We start from the raw sequence: 26,888 nt of genomic DNA on the forward strand, positions 1-26,888 counted from the left end.
AAACTATCTTAACTAGCTACCAGTAAAGAGTAGTCCCCAAACTTGTGATTCATGAATGTATCTTCGAAATGTAATAAAGAGTTGATTATAAAAAAAACATCAATAATTCCTATGTCCTTAAGTTGGGATTATTTCAAAGTGACTAGTATCTTACATATGGTCTCAAAATATTATATGAAAAAAATAAAAACCTGTCACATATCCCGTCAAATTATGTACCAAAAGCTACTGAATTGTTTCGGCAGTCCCCTGGGATCATCAGCTACCCCTTTTCGCTCAGTGCACGAAATCTCCTTGTCCAGTTAGCGAACAAAAATCTGCGACGAAATTACGCCACATGTGTTCATGCCACGAGCAAATTTTCAGCGAAGCTAACGGACGGTAGGCGGACAAGGGACAGCACTTTCATCTTAGGACGATTCTTTCAAGGGACGAACCCAATTTCGCCATCCCATCAAGGGGGAGGATGGAGGCCGGAGTTGGGGGGGCGAGTGGTTGGAAAAAGGAAAAGGAGCTGGACAGCATGGGTAGGAGGGGAGCAGGGAGGTGGTCACGGACATCACATAAGTTGGTTGTGTGTATGCGTGGGTCGTGAACGATTGTGTGAGCGAATTTGGTGGCATGGGTATCGCGCTAAATGGACAGCCGCCCAGCTCAGACAGTCACCCACCCACCCACACTCGGATATAAGTGTGTGTGTGTGTGTAAGTGCTTGTGTGTTCTGTGCCTCCAACCACGGCCGTACATCTACGGCAACGGCTACGGCGACGTCGACTACGGCTTGTGTGTGCCTTGGGCGCGGGTCCGTACACGGCAGCAGCATCAGCCACTTTGTCCAATTTTCAAACGGTCACTTTTTGAAACGAATTTCCTCACCACCCCACCGTCGAACCATCCAGGCCCATACGGAGCCACCCACCCGTAGCAGCGCCCTTAGCTACGTTGTTCGCGCGGAGCAGCGGCAATGATTCTAGGCCATGAAATCGACATTCGCATTTTAGAGTCCACTTAACCCCTCGCCCAGGGAAGAAACTCTCAGATACTCTCGTATCTGCATCTTAAAGTCAGCTCTATTGAGTTTGATTTTGATTTAATCGGAATTTCGGCATCAGATTGAATTTCGAACCAAATTACAAGAGTTTATGGTAATTAATTTGATTTCATTTGGAATGTCCTTTTGACAAAAGGAGATTTAAGAGTTAAGCTTAAGGCACTATCTGTCAAATAAAATAAGGAGTTCTAAATGAATACTGTAAGGTAACGTTTATTATGGTCCTTTTCGGCAAAAAGCATCTCACTTGGAAGCTGAAGAGCTCCTTCTAACCAAGTCCTCCTTCTTGAGATTCAGACGCGTATCCTTGAGCAACGAGGCCTTGACCGTTTCGTACTTCTTCTGGGACTCCTCGTGGGTTAAGGTCAAGCGCTGTTGCACCATTCGCTTATTGAGCTCCAGGTTCTTGGATTGCTGAACCAATCGCTTGTAATCGTAATTGTCGAATTGGTTCTCGAATTTGTTGAGAAACCGATTAAGGGACTTGGACTCGGAGGTTAGCTACAGAAATAAGAAAATATCCATAAATAAGTAAGACACTTTTAAAAGACAAACATACATCTTCGTAGTGACGCTGCAGATTATTCAGCAAGCTAACGAATCGGGTCCTCAAATCATTGAGACAGGAGTTGTAGACCAGTAAGGACTGTTCCGGGGTTAGTTCGTCCTGGTGCTTGTAAGGCACCAAATACGGAGCCAAGAAATCAGCTGGCTTGCTGGCTATTTCCCTCTTGAGTTCCTCCTCCTCCTCAAACTAACAAGGACACAATTTCAGTCATTAAATTATTATAAATTAGAGCAGTTCCCACCTGTTTCATTCTAATGGCTCTAGCTGCTCCATTTCTCAGCGGATCAAATATGCTGAACTTGAGCTTTGGATCGGACTTTTCATTCTTCCGCAAGTCGAAGATATTGTTGATGTCTTCGTTGATTTTTTCAAAATTTTTCCTCAAGTGATCCTCGTAGGCGAGTTGTTCGCGCAGCAACCTGTACAGCTCCAGATTAGTGCGAGTAGGATCTAGAGGATTTGCCTGCCAAGGATTAAACTATTAATTGCCAGAATGTGGTCCCAAAAACTACAAGTTATCCCATTACCTTGTATATTTTCGTTAGCTTCTCATCGTAAACAAGTTCCTTGCCGTAATCTGGTCGAGGGGGCTTTGTAAACTCCACAGTGGTGGCTGTAAGTGCTCCGAAAGTATAATGAAACTTTAAGATAATTTTATTTTGTTGAAACAGAAATATTCGAGTGGCAATATCAGTGGTTCCCACATCATGGGCACTGGCTTTGTGGAACTTCTCAGTTACTTTCTGTAACAAAAAAGTTGTATTCATCATTTAGCATTAGGAATTTTTTAATTAATTTACTTTGAGGATGTGTTTCGAAGTAAACTCGAATTCCTTGTACCAGCATTTGTCACAACGACCCTTGTAATGGAGGACCAAACTCTCTGGGTTGACAACCATCAAGTCCAGGGAGTCGATCCTGGAACCAGAATAGAAGTACACATGTCGAGTTTGCATGGGATCCGAGAAGTATTCCATAGCTAAGAGAACAAATTATAGACTATTATAAAACTATAATACCTCTTCCTACTCACATTTCAAACTGTCATTACGGCCCTTGAGGAATATTTCCTCAAACTGATCGGTGGCATAGGTATACTTTACATGCCTCATCAAATCCGATCGATTCTCGTAATACTCATACCGCACTTTGGGATCCGTGCACTCGTCGTTGTTGTAAATGGTCAGTTGCATCACCTTGCCGTCCCGCTGGGAATACGGAGAGAATCTCTCGTGGATGGCCCCCTTGTACTGGATCTTCTTCTCGGAGCTAGGGAACCGTTGCTCGTAGTCGGCCAATCCGATGTGAAGGCGTTCCACCCAGGAGCCGATGCAGTCCAGATGCTTCTCCTCGGCAATGTCCCGGTCTTCTTCGGTTATGTTCTCGTCGGAGGCGACTTTGTAGACTCGCATCTCCGGTGGTTCCCCCGGAAGCATGTGCTCCCAATCATTGGTTTCCCTCAGATCCCATCGCAGTTCCCCGACCCTCTGGTGCTTCTGCTTGTTGACATAGTAGTTGTACTGATTCCATACGCTATCTATCAGGATGTACTGCTTACAACCAGTCTCGCATATAAAGCCCGTGGAAGGCTCTATGAACAAGGCGGTGGGAGGAGCTTCCACCACATCGCCATTTACGTCGGTGTAGGTGGTCTTGGGCTTCACACTCCAAGGTGCATTGTTGATGATCACCACCCAAGCATGACTGCGCCGGTAATGGTGGCGATCCACGGCCAGCAGCTCAAGATCCTTTCGGGAAAAACCAAAATCCTAATCTGCGTTTCAAGCAAACAAGTGCATGCTTACCTCCATTTGCTTCCTGATAATTTCGTCCTGCACCCGCTTCTCTTCGGCATCCTTCAGCCTGTGCACCTCGGCCATATCCTCCTCGAGATGACTCGTTAGATCGGGTAATCCGCGCAGCTTATACTTCTGACCCTGCTTTTCGACGGGCGGCGGTACCTCTTCGGCCTCGACCTCGACTATCGGATAGGGATACGGAATGGCCAGCTGGTCGTTGACAACGATCTCCTCCCGGGCCACCCCTGACACCACCATGGCGGGGTGTCCTGCCCCCGTTAGCATGCTGACCAAAAGGGTGGCCATTTCGTAGGAGTTCCCCCTCCGTCTTCGCAACAAAGTGTCGGGCGAAATGAGGCGAGTTGGCTGTAAATCGGATTTGAAGTGATATATTATCAAGGATCCTTCAAGAGTTATATCCTTGAATAGCCAATCACTGGCATTCAATTGCTCTACATTTTGTTAATAGCTGCCTTTAAATAAATATGTATAGAAGAATAATTATGAACCGGGCTCAGGAAACAGCAAGGAAGTTTCCAGGAAATTTGGCACAATCTATTGCGCAGCACGAGACAAAAAGGAAATCTTGAGCCACCTTTTCGAATCGTTTACCTGCCTGGTGGAAATTGATGTGTACCTTAACTGCATGGACATACATATACCATAAATATATGGGCCTGTAAACACAGCAGGAGTCAAGAATCGAGTAGGTTAAGTTTTACAACCTCTGGAAAGTTATATCCGTTTCAGAGGGAAGTTAACAACAAGGGCGAGGTGTGAAATGTATCCTTGAGAACCTGCTTGATCGTTCTTCTCGATATGAAAATATATATTTAAAAAGCGATTTCTATCTCAACAGTATATCGGAAAAACTATCTATGTGTATCTCTGCAAGGACCCTACTTATATCCGCTTATTTTTATGCATTTGCGATTTGCGGATGTCATTCAGTGGGACGAGGACAATCAGCGGTCTGTTTTTGTTGCATCGCTCAAACGGGAAAGGACGACCACTCCCATTTAATCTGCCTCGGGTTGTCCTTTGTCCCCGCCGATTGTCCAGATTGCTGTTACCTGCACACGGCATCTGCAACTTGGCCCGTAGGTGGCTGCACGACCCCGTGCCATTCATCTTCGTTCCTGTTCCGCGAAGACTTAGGAGACAATCCCGCCAGGATTGCCAGGAATTCTGTGCATGTGCTGCGGCTGAGCCGCGTCCTGTGTGGAAGGAACTGTGAAGCGTAGCGAAACGGCCATTAACGCGGGAAACGCTCACAATTATCGAAGGCCTGATCCTGAATCTCACTTTTGGGCTGGAAGATTGTTGCAACAGAGCAAAGGGGCAAGGAGACAAGGAGGCCAGGGGCAGGACAACCAGGAGCAGTTGAAAAATCAAAAAATAAACAAAGATTTGTTTTTCTTCCAAAAACTATGACTATGAGGAGAAGTGTTGAATTTCAATAAAGGATGTGTGTTTTTCAACTGACTCTAAATCCTTTCGTTTCCGAGGTAAGGATAAGTCTCTGATGATCTGAATGATAAAAAATATATGTACTGCTATTTTAAAGAATATTTTTAAAGTATTAAAAATTGATTTAAAAAGTGATTTTTTTCCAAAGAGCCATACAATTTTTAATCATTCAGTATTAAGGTCCTTGATTGCCTAATTTGTGTCCTTTTCAATTAGAATTAAAATCGATTCCCTGCCAAAAAGAGACAATATTGAAAACAAATTCTTTGGAAGTGAGAGGCAAACAGGATTTCAGCGATGCGGAGGTCCTGCACCTTTCGTTTTCCACCCTGCGTGAGTATGCCCCGTCGCTTCGAAGAAGGCCATTAAAATGCAAAATCGCCGTGTGAAGCCATAAGAATCACAATGAGGCCCGGAGTCATCGGTTATCAGCGGGTAGAAGCGGGATGGTATGCACACATAGTAGTGGATTGTGAACTCCGGGAAGGAGGAGTTCGAGGTCAGAAACACACACGCTGCTGGCTGCAATCGATTAGTCAGCGAAAACCAGTCACTCAGTCAGTCAGCGGCCTCTAATTGAATTCGATTCATGCCGTTCCCTTACGTGGCCAGCGGATTGGGTTCCCCCTCCGTCACCCTTAGCTCTGCTCCTCCCTCTCCTGTCCACTCTACTCCTTCCTGGAGTCGCGAATACCGCTTTCCCGCTCTGCCCCCCTTTGCCGCTCTGACGCTCCGACGCTATCACTGCGGTCGCGCGTAATAAGAAACGCTTCAAGGTTATTCGAACGTGTTAAATTAGGATCGGGCCTCCTGGTAAAGCGACAGTGGCAACAATGGAGGAGCGAACATGACCAAAACAAAAGGGTCGTCGAATGCACAGCGAGAATGGAGCAACGGGCGCCCGGTTGCTCGAGCCGGGGACATGGCTCAAATTACAGCCCATGCATTGGGTATTGTTGAGGCTGAGATGGTCGATGGTGTGATACCCGGTACTAATTAGTACACAAATATTTTATATTTATAAAAGGAAAATTAATAAATGAAAGGCTATTTATTAAATTTATTAAAATAAATAAATTGTAAATGTAATTAATGACAAAGTCAATACGATTTTGATAGTTGTAAGTATTCCTAGGATGCTATAAGATGCCCTACCTTTACCTTTAAGGATCTAAAGTAATCTGACAGACTTTATCTTTTAAAATCCCATGATGGGCTCCCCAAAACCAGTATACCCCTTTTAGCCCAAGATACAATGGGTACTAAAACGACAACGTCCATCGAAAGGAAGAAGTACAAAAAAGCGAGAAAAATAAAACTGCGCCAAAAGCGGCGAAAAATTGCGAAAAAAAAGGGTGGCAAGTAACAGAGTCTGCCGAGACAGAATCACTTTCAGTTGCCACCCTGCTGAATGGCTGCCACCGCTCGCGGGTCACAACTCAAAACAATGCGGCACACAGAAAAGGGCTCAAGAAGACGGGGTTGGCAGACTGGCGGACTGGTGGACTGGCGGCCGGGAGGACTGGAGGACTGACAGCCTTCTCTCGTTGACACAATGCAGCGGCTCTCGTCCTGCCCCCTCGTTCCACGGCCTCCAGCCTGCCACCCAGTGCGGCGACATCCCTTCGTTAAACTAACCTGGGGGCGAAGGACTCACTTGGGAGGCGGCACATCGCTTATCGGGATGCATAATGAGCCGCTGCCATCTTTTTCATAAGAGCGCTGAAACAAAGCGGTGAAATTCAGCGCGATTCCTTCGGCTCAGCCGCAGAGTCCTTCTTACAGGACACACACGACCGTAAGTGTGTGTGTGTGTGTGCGTGAATGTGGGTATGGGTATGGGTATGGGTGTCTTCAGGAAATCCCAAGCCGGGGCTTTTGCGGGCCGGCATGTGTAAGTTTTTAAATGAGCACACACGATGAAAATCAGCGACTTAACCCCTTTATGATAATGTACTGCACGGAAGTGTTATTGTCCTGGGGACAAAAGGACACACGGCGTCAACACTAGCGGCCATAATACGCGCAATGTCCCCGTCACCGTCTCCGTCATCGTCTTCGCCTTCGCTCATAAGATTTTCCGGCTATACCCCTAATGTTGGCCGAAACCCCAAAGACCCAACCGCTCACTATTTGCGCGTCTTTCTTAATATTGCACCCTGGATGTACGTGAAATGTCTATAGCGTCTTTCACGGAGCCGGGGATTTTATTATTTGCCTGGCTTCCGCGACCCGCCTTCCGTGTTCCGTCTTGCGAGTCCCTTGGCCCATAAAAGTCCCCCCGGCCAATAGACGCTCTTAAAAACGGCCAAGATTAAGATATAAACACGCGAAATTAAGACATTTGATTCCCTCCTTTTCATCTCGAGAATAACGGTTTGGGTTTGCCGGGATTCTCATATGTAGTTTCCACCGTGGAGAGTGGTGGCTTATTAATATGGGCCACGGTTTATTAGCCCAGTTTTGTGGTTGGTTAACTGAATGCCTTGAGCATCGGAACTTAAATCCATTCAAGAAATAGTTTCTTTGAGAAAGTGGTATGATATTCCGAACTAAACTGGTCTGAAATAATATATATTACAAGGATACTTAGCAAATTTTTCCTCCTACCCTATTTTACTTTTCTATAAAAAATAATAAAGAATAAGAAAGAATGACATTCCAGCTCTTTAATTTATAAATTCCAATACTCCAATATCAATAGGGACCCTTGGGTAATTGTACTCAGATTTCTTGCAACTTTAACGAAGGATATCTGAATAATTTCAAACATACATAGAACATAATTCCATCTTAATAAATAATGCCCCCTCGCATGGGTTAAATTTCAGCCCTAAACTTTCCGAGCCATTCTTATTCAATATCGCGCTGTCTGAGCCAAGAGCGAGTATGTATACAATGATGATGGTTTTAAACTCCGCCGTTGTCTTTGGGATACAAAACCCTGGACAGCCGGTGGACACGGGCCAGTAAAGTGGAAATGTGACCGAGTGGTGGGGTGGATGGGCACGGATGGGTGGCACATGGGGAGACGCCACCAAACGCTCCGGCAAATGCGGCATCCTAACGACGGCATCCGCACAACTTACAATCACAGATTCGATCCAAGTCACATGGCGTTGCCCACAGCGAGGATAAATGCGACGGACAGACGACGTCGCTAAGAAGGGTGGCGGGGGCTGGGGGCGGGGACTGGGATATAAGGATATGAGGATGGCGATGGGTGGAGGGGGGGATGCCCAGGACCCGGGCATCGAGTGATGTGACGGGGGTCGCGAATCCAGACAGATGCGGACACTGATGCGAGGACTCGGACACAAAGTCGATGTGTGTTTGGTTTTGGTCTGCTTTTGAGCAAAGGAAAACGCCATTCCGTCGCGGGCAAGGCGAGTAAGTGGAGTCGACGAGTCCTGCAGTCGACAATGGTAGACGGTGTAGATGTAGATGCAACGTGTGGCACTCGAAAAAACCAATAATCTATTCTGCTGTTGGAATTGAATAATTTCCGACTGCTCTGCAAATCTAATAGACGGGGAAATACTAGTTATAGTGTGGGATGAAGGTCCTTTCGAAACAAAGAATTCATTCATCTTTTCTCTCAGTGTAACTGGTCAAATCTCGATGGTCGCGCAATGGCCGTGTCAGCGACAGCGAAATTGGCGTCTAGTTTATTGTAGCCACGAAGGCTGTTCCTGGAGCACCTTTGGCGGAGGGAAGCTGCGGATGCGGTGGCTTTTGAGAAGAGGTGTCCTTCGGGCATGGGTTGGTGGGGGTTGCGGATGTTCTGCGACTTAAAGCCAGCATGGCATGGTAAACAGCATCTATTTCGTGGCTATTTGGAGAGAGGCAGTGGCAGTGGCAGAGCCCACGTCATCAGCTTGCCGCGCGACCTTCGCTCGCCTGTCTGACCATATATGGCCAAGTCCTGCATCCTGAGGACGTGAAGACTCGCCGTCGCCGTCGCCATCGCCTCCGCCGCCGCCAGTGCCCCTGCCAGTTGTCCGTCAGGGAGACGGCTTTCTTTTGTGAAAGGGTTGGAGCCGCGCCGCCGTTGTCGCTGCCTTTCCTGCCATCGAATCTAAGGGAATCGAGGACATGGACGAGAACGAGAACGCGCAGTTTGCATTTTGCCCGGTTTGGGGCCCGGATCCCTTGGCTTGGGCTCTGGCTAGGGCTCTGGTTCGGGCTTGGGGCTTGGGTGTTTCGCCTGTGGCACTTGGCCCGATCTCGAGTGAATTGCTCTCGAGTCGAAGGAAATCGATATGCGCATAGTTGGCGGGGAAAGGCGAAAGACGAGTAGCTGGAAGACATCTTGGCGCATTTTCAGTTCACTTCTTGTTTTTTTGTCTGTTTCATTTTTGTTTTAAATTGATTTTCGACGGGTTTTTAAACAAGTATATATTTAAGAAATTAATAAAATAAATTAGGAAATAAAAGAATTTTTTTTGTAAAACTTAATTATGTATTTTTTGACACTAGATCCTTTTAAATTCTAATGTTTTTTTAATAAATAGTTTTAATATCTATATACATAACTCTTTCAAAGCTCTTAAAACTCTAACTTAACCCTATCCCTCAAAAAAAATGCAAGCTACCCCTGGTAGAGTATTCCTTTGGCGACCCAAAAAACACCAAGAGAACCTGCTTCCCTGCTTATTTTCGCTAACGCAGTGTCACTCCTGCTTTCTGTCACCGATGTCGAAAGACGACAAGGTTCGCAATTGCGATTGCAAAACTGACCAAGCAACACGACACGCCATTCTACGTCGCTGGAACTCCGCGAGACCCGTGCACTCAACCGGAAGCGACGGCGTTTTCATCCCCCTCGTGGAAGGAAGGAACATCGCTGCCGGTATCGTATTTGGTTTCCCCATACGACCTCCTCCGACTTACTTCAAGTCCGAAATTTCGGCTCAGACTAGAATGAAAAGATGATGAAAACCAAAAGTACAAAAAAATTTGTCAGATTAAAGGTCCCCCTTGACCTTTTTTTTGACTTGTAATAGATTATTTATATGAAAACGGTTACTAAATTTATTGACATATGGGGGAGAGTACGCCTTTCTGACCAGAAAAAATGATGGGACATCTGTTGCCCATTTAAGTGCCCTTTCTAATAGTTTTTCGCGCATAGTTTTAGCCTCAATCCCATAATCGTTAATAGATATGGCCGACTTCCGGTTCAACTTCCTCTGACTTCCATGATTCTTAGCCTTGCACTCAACACGTGCATAAAATCGCGTTTTATCGCTTTCCGTCGCCATCGCCTCCTTAACTTTTGCTGGTAGTGTGTCCTGGCATTCCTACGTCAAAGGACATCACTCTTGAGTTTACAGCGTCAGCGCATATCGCCATCATTTAACCGCATTGTGACGTCAATACCACGTGCCACTTAAGGTTAGAGGGTATGTCCTTTTTGTCTGTTAAAAAGGGTATCTTTTGAAGAGAAAGTCTTTCAAAATGTATTTGCTATGTAATGGGTATTAGTTAGTCTAGTTTGTGAGCTCAAGTCCTGTGCCTTTTTGCCTTTCTACTGCAGTGCAGGGAATGTCGAACACGTCTGAAAAAAGGACTTCAAAAACCTGCCTATTGAAGGGGTGACAAAGGGGGACAAAAGTTCGCGACAAGGATATCCTAGTTCCCTCATATCTGTTTGTTATTTCAATTTATTTTTGGGAAACCTTTCAATTAGAATTCATTTATTCCAATGACCTGCTTATTATTTTACAAAAGGCAACAAAAAAATAAAAGTAATTACTATTTGGAAAATGCAGAGGCACAGAAAAAAGCCACATGAAAAGCCAGACAAACTTTTCCTTTTATCCTTGCCGAAGGTTTTTTGTTTAAAATAAGAAAAAGAATGCCGGCAAGAAAAGAGCAAAAAAGTGTGCCAAACAAATTGTGGGATTTTATTTCAGTTTCTTTTATTTTTTTGTCCAGCAAGTGTCCCAAAGTAAAATCGAACTTGATGGCCGGCGATTTTTAAGGTCAGACCAGGCCGAGAGGATCGGGCCAGGATCCACTACAAGATGTATTGGAAAGTTGCATCTTGAGCCAGAAAAGGACTTGACTGGATCGCAAGAAGTTTGGTGTATGTGGGTGTGTGTACTTTCGGGATGTGCTGGAATTTGCACTTACACATTTTCCCTGCATAAGCATATATACATACATATATAAATATATACGTGTGTATGTGTGTGTCCTGCGAAGAATATTCGCATTTATATATGCTGGCATACACATGACTGTGTTTTCGGACCTATAGCAATTAGCAACTGATTGAACCTGTACATAAGATGTGAGCTAGCACAAGCAATAGCCAAAGCTATAGCCACGGCAAGAGCCAGAGCCAAAGCCAGAGCCATAGCCATAGCCATGGCTATAACTATGGCCCGTATCTAACGTCGTCCATCTTAGGTGCAAAGAATATCTTAACAAAGCTCTGCCGAGTACATAAGATGCGGACGGACCAAGGATACGAGAAAAAGTGCATGTGTCTGCGTTATTTGCATGTGGCTCGCACTCGACTGATTCTGATTCTCCTGCCAGGATACGAAAAGTGGGCAGTGGTCGGTCGACGGTCGACGGTCGGTCGGTTGAAGGAGGTGTATTCATATATGTGTTTTTGTGGCTGTAGCTCTATATCCTTGTGTGAGTGTGTGTGTGTGGCGAGGATTTCTTGCCTTGCTCTTGCTCTTCCACTTGCTGCATATAGTTTAATTTTGAAAAGGATTCGACTGCCGTTGCTAGAGCTCTGGCAATAGGACGTCCCGCTCGCACTGCTAGTCACTTAGCCAGGACACATCGCTCGCACTCGCTCGCTCGTTCTCTACTTCCGCAGCAGGACACTGCAGATGCGGTGGAGGCGAGTCCGTAAGTGGCCAGTAGTTGATGGTCGAAAATGCTGCGCCTGGCTGTCCCAGTTGTCCTGGCCGTCCTCAACGTCCTGACTGTCCTGGCTGCCAAGCTCCATCCACGGGCTACCTCTTCAATTGTTTCAATTTTCCTGCTTGCTGGAAAACTCGGAGACGAAGGCGGTCAGAGCGCACCCAGTGCGGCCTGCATTTGGCTTAGATTGGAAGGACAAATTCCAGCCTGGCCAGTTTTGCCTTCTTCTTACGCGGCATCCTAGCATCGCACTTACACACTCGTCCTCACACGCACACAGGACTCACAGGTATGCTGACAAAAGAGCTAAAACTGGCCAGGAGAAAGGAGTAAAGCGGAGAGGTGGGGTGAGAAGGCGCATTAAAACAAAGGAGCTACGAGCTGGAATATGCAAATCATAGGAACATGGCAGCAGCAGCAGCAGCAGGAGCAGCAGTGGCAGGAGCCGCAGGAGCAGAAATGACCAGCCAACATGCATGGCACAAAATAGAATACAATCCTGGGGGTAGGACGAGGGCAGGGCAGGGTGCCGAGGACCAAAGGGTCTTCGATGGACAAACTGAACTGGGTCCAAACAACTTGCGAGAGCTGCGGTTTTGTCTGCTCAAATCGCCTTAGCTTAGACAAAACTGCAGATAATGGGCAAGGGCCGGGGCGGCGGAATGGCCATGTTAATGCCAAGTTAGGTAGCAAGGAGCTCTCAGGATGAGCAAGGGTGTCTTGCAGGACCGGCCCAGGTCAGCACGAGCGGCGGACAATGGATTAGGTTGTCTCCGAGCACTGCTGCCAGAACTGATCCGCAAAACAATTCCGAAATCTATCCATATCTGGGAAATACGAAATCAGGTGGATTGAAATACATAGTTTCTTATCTATAGGATTTTGAGGAACTTGGTGTAGTTTATTTGGTAATAAAAGTATTGTTTTAAAAAGGTTAAAATATGGTTTTAAGGATAAATGTAAAATGGTATAATAGTATAATAGATTATATTCGATACTTTAATAGCAAATCATTAAGTATAAGATTTTAAAAGAACTTAAATTATGATAATTTGATTTACTATGAGTTAATAATATTTATTATAATAAAATTTGACTTTTAACTTTAAAAATATATAAATTTTACATATCTTAAGAACAGAAATATATTAAACTTTCATATGACCTACTTAGAAAGTTATGAAGTTAAGAGGTCTTTATTGAACAAAAATTAACTAAAACCTAAATCAAATCAAGTCTGCAATTATTTTTAAATATTTAAAACATTGAATTATTCAAAATCTAAATATTTCAGAAATTTTTTAAGGAAAAATAAACGATCAACCAACTTATTGCTATTTTTTGAGTCGAAGGCAAGGTGCAAAGAACTAGTTTTAAGGATGTATATTCAAAATAGGATCCTTGTGTAGCAAGGAGCGAGAAACAAGGAAAACTCGAGCTCTAACGCACGGACGGAACCGCACGGAAAACCCATGTACACACACACACACCCACACTCGCACACACATTTATCTTTTTAGAAGGCAAACTGAAAATTTTGTTTTAGGAACAGTTATACAAAGACAATGTCAGAGGATGCAGATTCCCTGGGCCATGGGCGGGTGGGTGTCCTGAAAATCAAACGCACACGTCTTCTAGCATATGTACACACACACACGAACAAACATCCAAACACACACATATATCACACACACAAGCATACATTTATTCCGGGGGTGACCAGCGTCCAGCCCAGTGCGCCTTCATCTTTCAATTCACGCGAAAATTTCCTTCGCCATCCAGAGGTGTGACATGAGGGGTTGAGTGGTGGCCGGGGCGGTGCGGTGAGAGGGGGGCGCCGATTGTGGGCGGATGGGTGGCGGCGGGCAGGACGACGGTGACAACGACGCGGACTGGCCAGAGTCGGGGAGAAAGTGAATTGAGTTTAGTCGAGGACGACGAATTCGTAATTGTACACACACACGCAGCAACATTAAGGATTCACATACACAAACACACACACACACATACATGGATGAGGAGAGGTGGGGGGTTTTTGGTCCTGAGGGTGATGGGCAGTGGGTGGTTGGGCGAAAGGCAGTTGGTCGAAAGGCAGCTGGCAAGGAGCTGCAGATATGAGAGAAAGTCCGGCGGCCAAAGAGAGAACGAACGAAAATGGAAAATGTTGCCTTGGTGGACACAAAGGACAATGGACAATCGGTCGGACGGGTTGGGTTGCTATTGCTATTGCCAAAAGGGAGATGGGCGGGCGAAGGCGATGGAGATGGCGATGGCGAAGGCGAGGGGGGGGGTACTGTGTTGGGCAGCCGATGAAAATCTGAAGTATATACCCACAAATACACACGCACACACACACACACAGGCTGGCATAGTGGCAGGAGGCGCGTGTGTATTGCCATAAAGCAACAACTCTAAATTTTCGCAGCAGCAAAATTTACGCTAAAGATGCTGATGTGCCTGCGAATGCTAAGAAGAATGTGCGTCTGTGTGCGTGTATTGCGTGCGTTTGTATGTGTGTGTGTGTTCGCATATCCTTGCGGGCAGTTGTATGTGTGTGATGAAATGAAGCGACCCGGGCAGGCTGCTTGGCTTTTTAGTGGCAAGGATATGTTTCTTGCCAATGCGGCCCCATGCCGGCCATCTGTAGTCCTAGCCAGAGTCCAGGACCTGGTCCTGGAGTCCTGTGTTATTGTTGCTCCTTGTTGTTGTGTATACGCCTCTATATATATATATATGTATATATGTTGGTGTGCGTGTGCGTTTGGACATGGATTCAAAAACCTTTCTTAGCGATTTCCCGAAAGGCAGCGCTGGCGACACTGCTGCTGTCTTTTTCGTTGCTATTAGATGTTGTTGGTGTTATTGTTTTTGTTGTTATTATGGTCAGATGGTCAGAAACCGCCTCCGTTGCCCGGACACAAGCATAGGATACAGCATAGTCCGGCTGTAAGAGTATATGTGTGCTCTGCGCAAATATTTTGCATAGCAACTACAATGTCTACGACCCCAAAATGCCTATGTCCGTTCATGTTATATAAGATCATAATCTCCGGGATATCCGCGCCGACATTTCGATGCAGCCGAAACACACTTGTCAGTCCTTACAGCACTATCCTTTATAAATTTTGGAATTTAACAGAAATTAATTTTGTTATTTTTGAGTGCTTGGAAGGGGGATTGGGTTGGGTCTTCGGATAGGCTTTTTTGAGGGAATTATCAGACTATGACTTTGAAGACTAGCTATGAATATAATAGTTTATATAAAATTCAAAGAATTTGTAGTATTTTCCAAGATAGTCATTTTATATTTAGCTCCTAATCTTTAGGAACCTATAGGCCTTTAAGATGTAGGTCTTTATGAATACAATACTCTTTCAAAAATAAAAGTTTTTGCTTAATCTTAAGAAATAATGTTAGTTTTCGTATACTAACTATACTATAACTACTAATCATGATATCTTTGTAATAGAAGCATCATTCTCCATGAAGCCAACTGCAAATTGTTTCATTTTGATTGACACTTCTTTTTCCCAACTCGATATTTGCATATTTTCGCAACCTGGCCTGGCCGATTGACGTATTGAGTATTTCGCCAGTGACGGTTATTAGCCACGGCAATTTACCTGAAAGAGCCGAATCGGCAGAAACCACCACCGGCAGCACCTCAGTTTCGTGCCAAGCGATCCGATCTTAAGTCGACCGAAGAATTCCAGTTTCTTCGACTGGGAAGATCACGCTCCAGCGAAATGAGGAGAGCACCATGCGCTCTGGGGGACGGATTCGCCTTGTTTTGAAGTGGTCGAAGGTGGGATGAATGGTGGTCGGAGGGGGGTGGGGGGTCGTCCTGCCGCCCTCCCCCTGAAAGCGGCTAAAACACGAACGGAAACACGAAAGCTGCTCAGCTGTCGAGTTAGTCTCTCGCTCTCTGAATCCCCCTGGCTCTCTTAATAAGCGGCTTTGGACTCTCTGAACGCCACCTCGGGCTCTCGGGTGGCTCACAGAGTGGGCGCGAAAGAGAGACAAGCCCACATAAACTGTGATGAAGGCGTGTATCAAAACAAAGCGAGAAAAACTGGCCGCAGCAATAACAATAAAAACGGAAAATGCAGCACATGACAGCGGGAAATCTAAAGATAAACAGAATTATCAGCGGCGATAACATAATCCTGCCCCCTGCGGCGAAAAGTAGGCAAGGATTCGTGCAACCGGTTCGAGGTGCCTACTTTAATGGGTGGAGGATGATGGACAAATAGTGGGCGGGGGCGAAGATAAAGACGACTGCGAAGGAGGTTCTAAACACAAATGCGTTTTTGGGTTTTTGCAGGTCCTTAAACACACACTAACACACTTTTGTGCGTACGTGGGCGCAAGAAAAGAGGCCCAAAAGGATGTGCGTCTCTCAAAAAGCCTAGCACGAGGATTGCGTCGTCTTCGTTGCACATCGATGTGTGTGTGTGTGTGTGTGTGTCAGTGTGTGAGTGGACAGTGGCCTGTGGTTGGGCCGGCCAAAATGCGAAAAGGCCAAAACGAAAGCCAAAACGAAAAGCAAAGCCAAAGCGAGACGACTTCTCCTTCGCCGCCGTCTTGTCTTGGCCCGTTATTAATCATTGTACATTTGGCTGTCAACCGAAAAGGCCGCGAATTCGGCAGCAACAGTCTCCGGGTGAAAGCGAGAAAGGACGAACGCGAGCGAAAGAGAGCCCAGCTCCTGGCGTAAGAGTAAGAGCGAGAGAGTGAGAGCGAGAGCGAGCAATACACGCACACCTACGGCCACGTAAATTGAAGCGAAAAAGAAACAAGAAGTCCACTACGACGACGACAACGACAACTACAACTACACCGGACTGACCAACACACCACCATTTCGCACGTGTTTGGGTGCGATTGTGTGTGTGTCTGTGTGTGTGTGTGCGAGAGGCGCGTATTTCGTGGACGTGCGACTTTAAATTTCCCGCTGCTGACGACGTCGCCGCCGCCGTCGTCGTCGTCCTCGTAGTCGCCGTGCGGAAATTCGCCGCGCTAAAATCAAAATTCACCCAAGTCGAGCTCTCGACGGCCGCGTAGTTTGTCGCCGCACGCTCGCCGCTCAGGTTCGCACAATCAATTCGTCCCATCCGCCGACGAGCGCGCATCGCTTGTCCTGCCGCATGTCCTGCTGCCGCTGCCGCTGAAATTCGCACATTCGCCGATCCGTAATTGCGGTGGTAAACAGCCTCGCGCAGGAAGTGTTTGATTGCTCCACAGAGCACTCTGTGCTTTGTGCTTCTTGCCCTCGAGAACGCTTTGTTATTATCATCTCACCGGCCATCGGTTTAACATCAAAACAATAACATTCCGCAGTCCACATGTGAATTAAATGTGAACAGAATACATTTCGGCGGACAAATCAAAACAAAAACCAAAATCAATAGCTGTGCTGTTGAGTCTCGAATCGAATCATTCATTAGCCGCCTTCACCGGAAGGCCCACATCGTATTTTTCTCCCACAAGTTCCATAAAAAGGTTTGTATAGTTTGTGAATGTAAAATTATAGTGAAGTTCTTAAATTTATATATATTTTCAATGAGTCATAAAAAAAGTATAATCCTATTTAAGAATGGTTTTTTGAACCTAGAGGAAAAGTGGAAACTCAAAAGTGTTTAGTCTTTCGAAAATAGTGTTTTAGATTATTGAAACTTTACCCTGCGTATTTTAAAACGATTTTTTGAAGGGGCCCTAATATTTGCTTTTAAATATTGGTTTATCTATTATAACTAATGGATCATTTCTAATATCTAAGTGTATTTTAAAAGACATACTCCTTCCTAATTGTAGTCTCATAATTTTTGTAGAAAAAGCTCCTTAAATTAACCAAAATTCGGCATACAACTTGTACTTTCTAAAAGAAAAGTTATTCAATATAGTTGCATTCAATACATTTAATATAGTTCTAGGTAAAGTTTATCTTTAAAGTTGTTTTCTGTATCTTAAAAGTTTTGTTTTAAAAGTTAAGTGCTTCTTACTAAGTTATATCGTATAGGACTAAAGCGCTCTATAATTATACATCCTAACTAAAACTAGTAAAACTTACTAGTACACCATTTTAAAACTCATATTTAGGAGCAATTCACGCTTAAAACTTTTATGAGTCTTTATACCATTTTCCTCAAAATATTAACTTCTAAACTGTTTTTAGGATATAAAATTGGATTCTTTTCGATTTATACAGATCCTAAAAATTAAGTATAAGATTTTGCAAATTTTCAATATTTTTTATACAGTAATTTCAATGAATTTCCATTATTTTATCAGCATTTTAAATAGATACCCTTAAGTGGCCCTTATGCCACATCCCCCAGAAGTATGCAACAATTTTCATACATTGCCCGCGGATTCCGGAAACTCCGCCATATTTCCGCCCTGTCATAATTTGGGGTTATGGAATTATTAGAGTCAGGTAGCCAACAGTTTTTTAATTTTAGTTTTAAAATTATTTAAATCTCTGAAGAATACATTTTTAATAGTTACGTGACAGATTTTTAATTTGGGACTAGTAGAAGTGAATTTTGGGCCAAAATTTTAGGTTATAAAGTTAACTTAAATAAAGTTAATAAAGTAAAACTGATATAAAAAAGTAATAATCCAGCCAAAAGAATACATACGCTTTAAAATAATTATTTTCGAGTAAAAAAAAATTATTAGAACGAACAACTTTCCAAGGAAGAACATTGTATGTGGAAAAAGACTAAAAAGCTTATTTCTTTCAAATATTGATAAATTGATTGGAGAAGTCAATTATACACAAATTTTAATTTTAAAACATATTCTCACTTTCATAGAAACTTGTCTCTTATTTCCCCAAAATTCCCGACTTAGACAATGTGCCAAAATGATAAAGCAGATAATAGAATCAGAGACGAGTCGAACATCCCATGCATATTAATAGTTTCCATAATCTTAAGGACTCTAAGTGGCTGGCAAAACACCCCCGGAAGAGTCCATATTAGCTTCATTGAATTGTAATCAGTTGGGAACCCAGACCAGGGGCCGAAGGGAGCCGTAATCGAGTTAATCATAAGCAAACACAAGCACCCATTAAAAGGTGCAATAGTGCTTTAAGCATGACATAGATCATTGGTTCCAACAGGTCGAAACTTGGAGAAACAACACACATGTTTGTATATAGACATTACTAATGTGTGAAAAGGAATCCCAGACACTGGAACACACATCCACAACCACGCTCACATCCACATACACAATTGGGATCAGACGGAGGCAACTTTTTCTTTTATCTCCGGAGTTCTTATTTTTATTTGTTGCCTCTTTTGGTGTTTTATTTCTTTTTACATTAACACAAAACGAATAGAGCTTGCACATATTAGTGCTAGTTTCAGTCGTTGACCTCCATTTGCCAGACTTTCCTCCCGCCAGTCTGCCATCCTGCCATCCAGCCAGCCATCCAGCCAGTGTCCTTGCCACATGCACTGCCCACTTGGCCCCTGTATCCTCCTCTGACTGTGAGTCAGTTCAATACGAGAAGCCAAAGAAACGAAAAAATAGTAAATACAATAAAATTATAATTGTATATAGGAAAATCAGAAGCTCTTAGCACACAGGCTCACACTCACACACACATACACACACAGACAAACAGTGGCAGGACATAAAAAGGACAAACCAGACGGTTGGGTATTACAAACATATAGATATGTATGGTCATTCCGGCATACTTATGTACTTGTGTAGGTGAATGTGTGTGCCTGGGTAAGTGTGTCCAGACATAGACAGAAAACCACATACCCCCCTTAACCTTCCACCCCCCTCCCCCCACACACACACACAGACACACCCTGACAAACTTGGTGTAATTCTTTTATATTTATTTCTTTCATCTTTTTCTGTTGTTACTAGATTTTTTACACACTTCTCACTGTCCCAGTTCGGTTCGTGAAAAGTTTAATGGCGAGCCGGCTAGGACAAGGACGGACTTGGTCCAGGACATGGTCCGGCAGTGTGCGAAAGCGAAAGTAAAAATTCTTTTGCTTTGGCTCCAGCTCCCGCTCCCGTTCCAGCTTCAGCTCCAGCTCAGGCTCCTCCAACTGAATGGCCAAAGACCTTGTAATTTTTATACAGCTGTAAAAGTTTTATTCGATATGTGTTTGGGCATTGGGCTAGTGATAGAGTCCAGGGGGGGTGGCGTGTTGAGGTCCTGCCGGCAGGGAGGGGTGGCAGGTTGTTTGGGTTTAGGTTTGCACCATAGTCGACACAGTTATTTGCTGCTCTATTGGTTATGAGCATCCAAGTATGTCTGCATGTGCGCCGCAGGGATTAAATATTAGGTGTTTGGCCCCAGAAGGGAGTGGGGTGGTTACTGGCGAGTCCTGGCCCGCTCGGGTGGCGATTACCACCTGGCTAAGTATGCATTAAGCCAGAAGTTGAATGAGGTGTCAGGCGCATAAATCAATGGGCCCAATCATTCCAATAGCTTCGAATTGGGTTACTCGGATTCATCGCATTCCTTAGCAATTATGAGAGCTAATTTAGCTAAGGGCTTAAATAAATATTTAGAAAGGTAATGAGCTATTGTTTTGGTTTTTTGAAAAATATATTTAAATATGACTTTGAGGAAATAGCCTCTATATTCTTTTTCTTGAGAATATCTTTCATAAGGAAAAATAGAAGATTCTGAAGGTATTTATTGTGAAGGAGTATACAAGTTTTGAAGTATTTTATATCCATAGCATATCAATATCTTTAAAAAAATATCTATGAACTATAAGATATATAGATGACTTTACAAACTATTAAAGATAGAAAATAAATACCTCCCCTGGCTTACGATTTTTTGAATTAAAAAAAACTACCTTGTGCTTATTTAGGAATTAGTTCATTTAGGGATTATATCTAATCTTCTATAATAGCCCCCAACTACCCTTTGAATATTCAAAAGAGTGAGAAAATATTATTAGAAGACCCAATTAAAAGGCCATGTCTAGAAGCCATCTCAAGTGGCAGCAGAACCCGCCAAGACACTGGCATCTTGTAAACAGCACTCGAATGGCCAAACAAAAGACTCCACCAGTTTGCTGGCCACCTGCTCTTGATTCGCCACTCGGCTCTCTTAGCTTCTCTTCCTCGGCGAATGCCTCTCCTCTCCGTACAGTTGTATGTTCGCCAAGTCCACATATATATATATATATTATATAGATATATATGTCTGAAGATATATGCAGAAGGAAAGAAATCATGTGTCAGTCATGCGCAAAACGTGTTTTTCATTTTAAAATTGCAGCATGGGGCGAGCTCTTTTGCATGCCTCACTTTCTGGAGAGATGGAGGCGGAGCATATTGTCGTTCGCTCAGGAGCTCTCCGGCCGGCCAGGTCTTCTTGCCAACAAAACTGACTTGGGGCCCAAAAGGAAGCGACTTGAGATGGGGGCACATGGCCAAAAAAGACGCGCTGCATCGACATCGGCATCGACATCTGCATCTGCACCTGCAACTTGGGCTGTGCTCAGTTTTTCGGTTCAGTTTTTTGGCCATGTGGCAAGGTGGGAGTGTGGAGGTGTGGGGGCAAGGCAGAAGGCGCAACAGGCGGGATTGGCATTGGCATGGATGCCCCGGCGATGGGGGATGTTCTGCGAACTGCGCTGCAGCAGGGCGACGAAACAGGTAAACAAGTTATAAATTCCAGGCCGGACGACTCGGTCGGCAGGGTTCGTCTTCTCGGGGCTCGGTGGAGCCCGACGAATGGCTTGTTCTTGTTGCTTATTCGTAGCTCGCGTTGCGCGCTGCATTTTGGAGCAGGCGCGTCGCGGCGCGAAGGCAACGCACCAATTAGCATATTCCATTGTCTCCCCCGTATACACACACACACACACACACTCCTATTAGTACACACAAAATTGGGTGGCAGAAATCTTGGGGGGATGGTGTGGGGGACTTTTCATTTTTGGAATCCTCGTGCGCCGAGCGAAAAGAGGCTAGAAGCAAACGGGGGCGTGCCGCAGCTCATTTGCCTGCGAAGGCACTGCCACTGTCAGAGAGCAGGAGCAAAATTTTGTCATCTGAGCAGCAGGAGCAGAGTATCCTTCTGCGAGTGCCTTGTGCGTGTGCGAAGTGCCATGTCCGTGTATACGTATTTACGTATATATGCAGATAGATACACAATATAGCGCATACGCCCGGGTGTGCGGCTGTTTATTTACACCGCGACTTGTCCGTAAAACTTTAAAGCGCGCGGCGATTTTATTGGAGCCTCGTGCGAACATGCCACCTCACCCCGCCACCCGCCACCCGCCCTTGCAGCCTCATGCGGCATGCGGCACGTTGTACATGGACGCGCGCACACGGCATTCGCCATTCGGGCGGCACATATATACACCGCTATGTGGCAAGTGCTGGCGAATGAGAACGCACTGTCGAAGCAGAGATATAGCTAGCAACTGTGTCACGGTAATTAATTAACGAATCTTCCACCTCTTGTCCGACTCTTTGCAGGCGCCAAGCTGTTCGACAACGGCCTCAAGTTGGATATTTCCAGCTACCCCCACATGAACATCCGGATGGGCACCAAGGGGAAGCGCCCGCTAAGGAGCCTGACGCCCCGCGACAAGATCCACGCCATCCAGAGGATCCACGATGGCGAGTCCAAGGCCTCGGTGGCCCGGGACATCGGTGTACCGGAGTCGACGCTGCGCGGCTGGTGCAAGAACGAGGACAAGCTGCGCTTCATGTCCCGCCAGTCCACCACCGACAAGCTGTGCGCCGACGCACTCTCCGACAAGCTGGACGTGTCCGGCGGCCTGCTGGGTCCACCGGAGAAGCGCCAACGCCTGGAGCCCAACGCCCTGCCCCTGAACTTCTCCAACAAGCTAAAATTCGACGAGCTGGCCTTCAAGAGATCCCCCCTGAATGGCCTGGACTACAGCACGGGCAAGAACTTGTCGGAGCTGAGCTACAACGGTCTGCCGGTGCCGGACTATGTGGCCTTCAACGGGGGCGTCAACAAGGCCAAGGTCTTTGGGGCGGACATCAACCGGCCCTCCGCCGCCGCCGATCCCTCCCTGAACGCCATCAGTCCGCTCTCTAGCCTGACGCATCTGTCGGGTCTCACGGGCCTCTCGCAGTCCCCGCTGGCGATCAGTTTCAACGAGCTGACCACAAACCTGAACTTGCTGGCCCAGCTGAATCCCGGACTGGCCGCCATGTCGGGCCTGAACAGTTTCCCAGCCGCGGCAGCAGCGGCCTCAACACTCAGGAATCCCAAGACGCCGGGACAGCAGCCGCCGCCGCAGCAACCAGTTCCCTTGCAGGTCCAGGGCCAGAGTCCCCGGAGCGACAGTGGTGATCGTGTGGGCTCCGGGTTGTCGGTCAAGAACTGGGCCAAGCAAAAACCGCCTCCAGGGGAGGCTAGTCTTAATTTAAGCATTAAGAACGAGGTCAAGCCGGGGGACATCAAGAGTCCCAGTCCCTCCATAGCACCCTCCCAGATGATGACGCTCTCCAATCTGGCCGAGGATCCTCTGCTGTACTGGCTGAAATCCCAGCAGACCATGTTGGGCCTGAACAGTCTGTACCCGCCCACGATCCCCATGGGCGTGACCAGTCCCCCCATCAGGTCCTCCACGCCCCAGCACATGAATCAGCACGCCCAGACACCGCCCATTCCCTCTGCCCCGCTGACACCCTCCTCCACGCCGTCCGGAAGCCTGGACGAAAAGAACGCGGCCTGGTACAATTGGTGCAAGGCCTTCGGAGCCAGTCTGCACAATCTCAATCCCAACGCCGCCACGCTGGCTGCTCTGCAGGCCAACTCGCTGCAGCAGCAGGCGGCGGCTGAGGGAGGAGTGGGAGGTGTGGTAATGCCAGGATCGGGTCCGGGCGCCATCACCGATCCCAGCAACATCCTTTACTCCCATCTCACCAAAGAGACTGAGACGCCGTCGGTGCGAAGCTTGTCCTCCTCCAACGAACAGAACCAGGAAGAGGCCACCGAAACCGACCTGGACAACGACGTGGAGGCGGAGGTGGAGGGGGAGACGGGCAAGCCGGAGGACCTCTCGGCCGCCGGCAAGGCTGTGATGACGCCCTCGCAAAGTCCCATCGCCCATTCCCCGTCAGGCGATAGCAGTAGTCCCGAGCCGAGATCCAAAGACGCCGAACATCCCAATACTCTCAGGAGACCCTCCAACGACTGCAAGAAGATCCTGGACAACATGCTGTTCAAGATAAGTGGCCAGGAGCCAGGATGCGAGTCCGAGCACAGCTTCCAGCACACCAACAACAATGACATGAGTGCCAGCAATAACAACAACAACAATAACTCGAATAAGACGGACGAGGAGGAGAAGGCCAAGTATCTGGACTGCGCGGACGACGAGGATATCGAGGCCATTCGGCACGGGGAGAAGTTCCTACAGTGGCTGGAGAACTGCAGCAATCCCCGGGTGACGGCGGTGCAACTAATGCAACTGAGGTTCCTGATCGCCGCCATCAAGTCGGGTAACGAGAGCTCCCCCGGACTGCTGGAGAAGTCCTGCAGCAAGAGCCTGGCAGAGACAGAAGCCGGCGAGGAGATCAAGGAGAGCAAGGACATGGCCGAGGTCGAGGAGGGCAGCGGCCGGGGCAAGAGCCGGCGTCGCAAATAGGAAAAGCCAAAGTTGGCGCCCACGCAGCCAGCCACGGATAATACCCAGGACCCCAAGGACCCAAGCCAGGGCCAGGAGCAGCCAGTGGCTCCGGAGCCGGTGCCGGAAGAGGAGCCGGAGGAGGACGTCGAGAAAGGTGATGAGGCGATGGCCAGTACTGCCCGGTGCCAGGATTACAAGCCCGCCATCTACGAGTCCTCCGCCACTCTGCTCAGCTCACTGTTCTTCCCCCCCTACGAATTTGTACACTGTGACCTCGACGACGACCCGGACGATTGCCAGATTACGGGCGAGTATCAGCAATACGACGAACTGAGTTCCAGCAGCTAGAAAGTTAGGTAGCCGTTAGGAAGTGCTCCTCTGAATTTATCCCCCCAGCTGTGAACCCGCTCTCCCCCTATCGTGTAAGGATAAGGATATTGGATAAGCCCGGCGCTTAACTATTCTCCATCTTTTTTCAATTCAATTCCATTGCATTGTATTGTCTTGCATTAATTAATCGTAATGAAGAATCGTAACGACACAAGTGTATATATCGATGAATCTCATCTCTCTTTGTAGCTATTATTATTATTATTAATCCTTTGAAACGGAACAAATCGAAAATGAGTCGAATCCTGTGTTTCCCCGATGCATTCTAGAACAAATGTTATAGCCTTTATTTTTTTGTTACGAAACTTTTCGAACTGTAAGGTGTGTTTTAAGGCCGCGAACGAATGACATGCATTTGATATCAAACGTTTTTAAATTTCATAAAAATCATAACGAAAATGTGCTCAACAAGAATTTTCTTAATTCGAAATTAATGCGATATTTAAATAAAGCAAAACGCAAAAAGTAAAAAAAGAAACATTTACAAATTTAAATGTAATTTTAAATACATGTTCAATAAAAAATAATTAGATAATTTTTATGAAACTCTTGGAATTCATGTCTTTTTATCTGGGTATGGGAGGTGATAAAAGTGCGATTTAAAAAATAAAATAAAATAAATGGATTTGAATTTATAAGAAATAGGGAAGCTGCAGATAGAAGTGAAGAGGTGATCAAAGCTGTTTAAGTAACTTTTGGAGGGCTTGGTTTTATAGAAGATATTATTTTCTAAAATATAAATAGAAACTTAAGTAATCCATCGATTTTTGAGTCAAGAATTTAGAAAAAATAACTATACCTAACTTAACTATTTATGTTTTTTCTTTCAAAGTTGTAAGCTATTAAACTGTAATCCAACAGAAATCAGAGCTCTTACAAATAGTTCTTGAAACTTATTTAACCATTTGATAACTTCAGTTAAGTTATAAAATAAACTGAGAATTAATAAATTTACTTCAAGGAACTCCTCTTCTTTTAGAGGAGATACTAAAACTTTACAACACAAAAAAATTTCACAGAATAGTTTCAGATGTTTCTTTTCGCTTAAAATTTCATGATTGTGGCTTTGTTAATAAATTTAAATGCAGAATAATTCACTGAAGCTTTATGAAAGGCAAACAAAAAAGTTCTTACCAAATTTATTTGATCTTCCAGTGGCTCGTACTGAATGAAATCTGCAACAAACTTGGCAATTTGCTCGATGCTGGATATGAGTTCGGGGTAAATAAACGCCGTGGGCCGGATGGTGGTGCACACGAACTTCTGCATGTTGGTTGTGGCAAGTTGTTTTATAAAAAAATACAAAAATGCTAGAAACATTTCATTTAAAAGCTTAAGGACTTACCTGTACTCTGCACTCGTTGGGCAACGCCAGGACCATGGCCCGGCGTTTTGGATAGGTGAGAACCCACTGCTTGCGGAAGTTCTCGGCATAGAGCAGGAGCAGTCGCTCCTTCGGCGACAGCGTATAGTACGAGACTGGATAGCACTGGGGACTGTCCTGGAACTCCTCGACTGTCTCCGGAAACGACAGATCAATCTTTCCAATATTCAAGGCAGGCTCTCCCTCGGACAGGCTGATCTCGCTGTCCTCAACCTCCCCCATTTCCTCCTCGTAATATGCTTCCTCCTCCTCAAAGAAATCCGATTCCGCCTGGGACTGCCGCTCTTTTTCAATCTCCTTGAACTTGGCTTTGTAGCGGTCCGGGTCTATGGTGGTCTCCACCTTCTTGTACTTCTGGAATAATACCTTCGGCATTTTGGCGGTTGTTTTTGCTTGGTTTCCACACAAAATAAACAAGAGGTTGTGTTTCTATAACAACGGTAGATATGCAAAAAATATATATTTTCCAATTCGATCAGATGTGTCAGAAACAAAAATATGAATGTATTGCTAAGGGAACATTTGAAAGGAGTATAAAAGTAACTTATAAGATTTAAATTTTAATTTAAAATTTGGATTTGTGGAAAAAAACGGACTGGAAACTGTTAGCATGCAACAGATTCTTTTGAACAGAAGTTCATTTTTCATATGCCAAATATGCTAGCACTGGGGTTTGTTATAATATTATTTTTAAGGCGTTTTAATATTTTTAAATTACAAAAAT

At 45.5% G+C, this 26,888-nt stretch overlaps 2 protein-coding genes and 1 long non-coding RNA gene across 3 annotated transcripts; 2 read left to right on the forward strand and 1 right to left on the reverse strand.

The window, feature by feature from the left end:
• Positions 1 to 1,244: 1,244 nt before the first annotated feature.
• On the reverse strand, positions 1,245 to 26,663 carry LOC6499882 (coiled-coil domain-containing protein lobo). The gene is made up of 9 exons (XM_001953670.4): positions 26,126 to 26,663; positions 25,915 to 26,043; positions 3,425 to 3,784; positions 2,653 to 3,367; positions 2,420 to 2,598; positions 2,147 to 2,362; positions 1,861 to 2,082; positions 1,611 to 1,805; positions 1,245 to 1,552 (listed from the first exon to the last, which is right to left on the reverse strand). Exons 1-9 carry the CDS (start codon positions 26,537 to 26,539, stop codon positions 1,295 to 1,297), a joined length of 2,688 nt encoding a protein of 895 aa, XP_001953706.2. The 5' UTR covers positions 26,540 to 26,663; the 3' UTR covers positions 1,245 to 1,294.
• LOC116655359 lies at positions 3,962 to 5,137 on the forward strand. Its single transcript, XR_004310473.1, has 2 exons — positions 3,962 to 4,926; positions 5,105 to 5,137. It is a non-coding gene; the product is annotated as an uncharacterized LOC116655359 (long non-coding RNA).
• On the forward strand, positions 16,346 to 25,332 carry LOC6500677 (protein distal antenna). The gene is made up of 2 exons (XM_001953671.4): positions 16,346 to 17,278; positions 22,259 to 25,332. Exon 2 carries the CDS (start codon positions 22,312 to 22,314, stop codon positions 24,406 to 24,408), a length of 2,097 nt encoding a protein of 698 aa, XP_001953707.3. The 5' UTR covers positions 16,346 to 17,278; positions 22,259 to 22,311; the 3' UTR covers positions 24,409 to 25,332.
• Positions 26,664 to 26,888: the final 225 nt, after the last annotated feature.

This window comes from Drosophila ananassae, chromosome 2L (genome assembly GCF_017639315.1).
Source record: "Drosophila ananassae strain 14024-0371.13 chromosome 2L, ASM1763931v2, whole genome shotgun sequence".
Lineage (NCBI taxonomy): Eukaryota > Metazoa > Arthropoda > Insecta > Diptera > Drosophilidae > Drosophila > Drosophila ananassae.

Excerpts from the sequence above, each read along its gene's own strand:
- LOC6500677 (XM_001953671.4), top strand. The coding sequence starts at position 22,312 with ATGAACATCCGGATGGGCACCAAGGGGAAGCGCCCGCTAAGGAGCCTG.
- LOC6499882 (XM_001953670.4), bottom strand. The coding sequence starts at position 26,539 with ATGCCGAAGGTATTATTCCAGAAGTACAAGAAGGTGGAGACCACCATA. Across the intron at positions 26,044-26,125 it reads CCAACGAGTGCAGAGTACAG|AAGTTCGTGTGCACCACCAT; the intron begins GTAAGTCCTTAA and ends ACCAACATGCAG. Across the intron at positions 2,599-2,652 it reads CCGTAATGACAGTTTGAAAT|CTATGGAATACTTCTCGGAT; the intron begins GTGAGTAGGAAG and ends TTGTTCTCTTAG.